We start from the raw sequence: 4,808 nt of genomic DNA on the forward strand, positions 1-4,808 counted from the left end.
CTCCAAACACTCGCAGGACACGAGGCTGAGCAGCGAGCGACCTCGGCCCGCCTACGTGTGATTTACTGTACAAAACGTTTATGCAACACACTTCTACCCCGGCCTTCACCCCCTCTTTCTCCTCCTCCTCCTCCTCCTCCTCTTCCACCTCATCCCTCTATCTCTCCTGCCTCTCTCCTCGGCTTTTCTTCCACCCACTCTTCCCTGGAAGCCGGTTTGTTCCTGTTGGAAGGTATTGCATCATGGCTGAATCACAATCAGGCCATGACTCTCCAACCAACTCCTGGCTCGCTGATTATGGAAAATAAGCAAACCACAGAGACACTAGAGGTATTATTACAAGGTCTGAAACTGTATTTGGCAAGTTTTTTTTTCTTAAACAAGTGCATACATGTACAGCTAGAAGCATTTTTTTCTTTTTTTATTCTTATATTTTTGCCAAGTGCTCAGATTAGTCACATTCTATGTTTGACAGGACTGTCTCCAGACCTAAAGTACACCAACAGATTGAAAAGAAACAAGTGTGATGGGGCCTGTTATGAGGAGTACATACCTTTATCTTCAAAAATATAGAAACACAATGTATTGAAAAAGAAAAATCAAAAAATTTTACAGCCATGTTTACGAAGTATACACTTCCCTTGTGTCCAATATGTACATGTCCGTCAGTCTGTCTGGGGCTTGCTGGGTGATTTATAGTTGTGTGTTACTTTATGTCCTGCTGCTGTTGCCGTAGTCGGATTACAAAAGGAAAAGAGTTCAAGAAAAACAGCTGGTGAACATTTTAAGGGTCCCTCTCTTTTTTTACCTTTATGTCCCCAGCCAAGATGGTGGCTATTTCCCCCTGCATGAAAGCCCAGGGCACATTGGAGCCGACCAGCGGGCACCGCTCACCGCTGGGGCAGTACACCTCGCCAGTGGCGCCCTGCTGCTTGATGCTCTCTCGGGAGCAGGGGAAGCAGAACTTGTGTGAGGGCACAGACGGGCACTGGACGAAGTGAGTGTCCTCCAGCCGCTCGTGGCACAGAGTGCAGCACAGCGGCACGCTGCCAGGCGGCACAGAAGAGTCTGGGATGCTCTGCAGTGGCGGTGCGTGGGGGTCCATGCCCCCAGGCACGTGTGGAGCAGAGGGGTTGGAGCTTGCAGACCCTTCCCTCTGCGCCAGCCTCCTCTGAGAGGCTGAGGACGGTGACAGGGGGCTGCCACTGTTCCGCCGTGCGCCTGCTGTGGTGGAGTGTACCTGGTTGCCGTCCTTTGGTGAGCCTGTGTTGCCTGCGTTATCTGTGGCGAGGATGAGGGCCGCCATGGGGGACTGGCCGTTCTGCGCTGTGGCAGCCTCGGGGGGTGTGGTGCGGGAGTGAGGGGAGATGGTGGAAGGGGGAGCGGCTGAGAAGCCTGGAAGGGCGGCTGGGGGCATCTTCAGGACCTCAGAGGGCGAGGGGAGCCACGGCTGGCCCTCACCACCGTTCATCTTGGGGGCGCTGCCCTCGCCGTCTGGCTCTGGGGAGGCCTTCCTCTTCATGCTGCGTGGGTGCTTCCCCCTGTCTGTGGCAGAGGAAGAGGAAGAGGGAGGGTTAACACAACCACACTACACACAAACACTCCAGCACGCTGCTCTGTGAATAATGAAACACAGGAAATTTCTCAACACCCAGTGAATAATGCTTTGTTTATGACGCTGCCAAAGCTCCGCGTGCACAGAGGTGAACGGGTCCGTTTCAGCAGCGTGGCGTTAACGTTACCAAGCATGTCTGTTTGAACGCACGTCAGCACCGAGCGAGAAATATGCTGACACATAATTTCAGTGCTGTTCAGTTCCTGTTTTCAGGGTTCCTGCCCATTCAAAATGTCCCAGTGCTGAAGATTAAAAACAGAAACAGTCCTACCTGTTTTTGAGGAAGTGGCACTCGGCTCATATCCCATCACCCGCTGCATGGCGGCGTGGTCCTTCTTAAACCTGCTGTCGAAAGTGTGCAGCGCCATCAGGTCCCTGACTGTTTTGCCTTTGCCTATCCACTCCTTGTGGCTGTCCGACATGTCCGACAGGCTGTCCGGCCTGTGTTTGTCTTTCAGCTCCTCCGGACGCTTGCCGTGCTCCCCGGGGCCAGGCGCGGCCAGAACCCCGGGCAGACCCATCTGAGTCGGGCGGCCGTTGAGCGGATGTATGGTCGGTATGCCGCCGTTCACCAAAGGCACCAGGTTGGGAGGAACCGTGCTAGTCCTGCGGGGGTTTGGGCTTTGGCGGTTCAGCTCCGGAGGCTCGTCGGGTTTTGGAAATCCGTTCGGCAGGGAGAGGCCGTTTGCCTGCCGCCCCGCCTGGTACTCCGGTCCCAGCCGGGGCGGCCGGTCAGACAGCGGGTAGCGGTCCAAAGGCTGCGGCGGACGGGAGCCCTGGTCTCCAGCCGAGTGGTTCATCTCCTTCCCGGCGTGCTGGGGCTTCCCCGGCCCCGGAGAGCGGCCGTCCTGGAAGCCGTGTGCTCTCTTCAGCTGCCGCGCAGTCTCGATAACAAACTCAATCCGGTCTGCCCCCTCGTAGTTGACACATCCACGGCAAACGGGCTCGGTAAAATCCCAGATCATCGCCCACGGCATGCGGGGCAAGTCGCACAAATAGCAGGACTGCCTTCTGGAGGCAGCGACCGCCGCGGAGGACATGTTGTAACCCCAAAGCGAAGGCAAAACTCTCTCCAAAATGTCCGTCGGTTTGTTTACGTCGCCGGAAGGAAGAAAGAACCAACAGTTAGAATAAAAACGTTGTATTTTCCCTTCAGAAAACAGCAGCGTCACACCGACCGGAGTTCATCGTAGTTGTGTCCTTTGCCTCGGCGCGCCTCCGTCTGAAGCTCGCGCTTACAATTCAGCTCGAGCTCTCAATGTAGGCTCGTGACGTCAGCAGCGACACTCGGCTCGTGCTCCGGGGTTCTATTTACTGGATTCTTCGACGGCCCCTCGGGCGCATGCGCACCGTTTCTCTATCTTTATCCGGAGAGCTTACAGCCGAAGATCGTCTGAGTCTGAGAAGAGGCATCACTCTGTGTCGGTTTACTGCGACCACAACAACAACACAGCGCGTGCTGACTGCGCGTAGTAATACCACAGTGCAAAAATACTTTGGTCTGGCATTCAAAACTTTACTTAATTAAGAGTACAAAATGTATCACAAGTAAAAAGAATTCAGGCATTTCAGAATAATATATTAATTGGATTATAAATTAAAATAATAACTTTATTTATATAGCACCTTCAAAAATGAAGTGCTTTGACAAACAAAGTAAAGCAGAGGCAAGATACCTCAGAGGCAATATCAACAGAAGCCAATGACAATGATAATAATAACAATAATAATAATAATAATAATGATAATGCTGAACTAAGGCCAGACAAAAATCAGTTTAGAAGGAGGACAGATGATGAACAAAAAATACATTATAATTATTAATACATTAATGCACTTTTTAATGTTGCAGCTGGTAATGATGGAGCAAATAATTACTTTATTTTATACTGTTGGGTTTTATCTACAATATTACATCCATTTGTATTAATAATATGAATCTGTAAAGTAACTAAAGCTGTCAGATAAAAGTAGAGGAGTAAAAAGTACAGTATTTACCTGTGAGATGTACTGCAGTAGAATGGGTCTGTGAAGTAACAGACAACAGAAATACCCAAGTAAAGTACAAGTACCTCAAAACTGAACTTAGGTACACCACTTAATCTACTTAGTTACTTTGCACCAAAGTAAAACGTGCGCACAAATAAAGTAAATAAAAAGCCATGTAGTTATGCTATTTGTAAATTTGCAATCATGGCAAAAATAATATTCTGGTAAATGGATCAATAAAAAGAAGTAGAAGGAACAAAAACGTATCGGCCCACAGAACTTTTAAAATTAAATGTTAAAAATGAGAAGACGAAACAGCTGCTAACTTTAATATAAAGGCCAGATAATGAGAAGTTAAAACATTAAAATAATCCTTCCAAATGTAGTTTTCATTGACAGTATTACAGAGTTTGTTTTTGCTAACCTTGTATGCTAATGTAATTTAGCAAACTAGCGTCAGTGTTAACAGACTAGTGGTTACTACATGCAGCAGCTTCAGCTGACTTCAGACAGTGAAAGCTGACAGGTTTTATGTTACGCTGTGTAACATGATGTAATACTAAACACCCAAATCCCAGTTTACCAGATATAGCTGCTTTGTCAGTGGCATTCACGTCTACGTATGATGTGCTAGCTACACTGCATTTGTTGATGATGTTTCAGGATCGTGTTACATGGATTTAGTCTTTTTTAAATAACCTTCCATTTCCTCATATTTACGTTTATTTCTTTGTGCAACAAAAGCACGTGGTTAGGTTTAGAAAAAAAACACCATGGTTTGGCTCAACATTCATACGGTAAGCAAACAGCAGGCTCCTGGGTGAAAGTCCGGGGTTTGTTGGACCCATCCATCAGCCCTCCTGCCCGCCATATAGGGACTTTACAACTCCTAATATTACATCATTACCGGTTGTGTTTCAAACTGACACCATCCAGCAGTGTATCATACCGCCGCAATAGGAGCCGCCATTAACTGCCGCCGCCTGTCCGCATATCATACTGCCAAACAGGGTGAAATGTTGCGCCAGTTAAAAGAGAACAGCTCCGTCAAACTTTAATAGTTCTCAGTCATTTGTAAGTTACAGGTCGGGGTCTAGATATGACGCCATCTGGGTCCGGACCTGGACCGTGGTCCGCCTATTAATGATCCATCTAACGCTCCATTCTACCCTCACTCGTGAACAAGACCCTGACATACTTGAGG

General features: G+C 48.6%; 1 protein-coding gene across 1 annotated transcript; it reads right to left on the reverse strand.

Annotated features, from left to right (window-relative positions):
* Positions 1 to 331: 331 nt before the first annotated feature.
* irf2bp2b (interferon regulatory factor 2 binding protein 2b) lies at positions 332 to 2,882 on the reverse strand. Its single transcript, XM_049571426.1, has 2 exons — positions 1,887 to 2,882; positions 332 to 1,545 (listed from the first exon to the last, which is right to left on the reverse strand). The coding sequence occupies exons 1-2, from the start codon at positions 2,653 to 2,655 to the stop codon at positions 785 to 787; spliced, it is 1,530 nt and encodes a 509-aa protein (XP_049427383.1). The 5' UTR covers positions 2,656 to 2,882; the 3' UTR covers positions 332 to 784.
* Positions 2,883 to 4,808: the final 1,926 nt, after the last annotated feature.

Source organism: Epinephelus fuscoguttatus, linkage group LG3 (genome assembly GCF_011397635.1).
Source record: "Epinephelus fuscoguttatus linkage group LG3, E.fuscoguttatus.final_Chr_v1".
Classification (NCBI taxonomy): Eukaryota; Metazoa; Chordata; class Actinopteri; order Perciformes; family Serranidae; genus Epinephelus; species Epinephelus fuscoguttatus.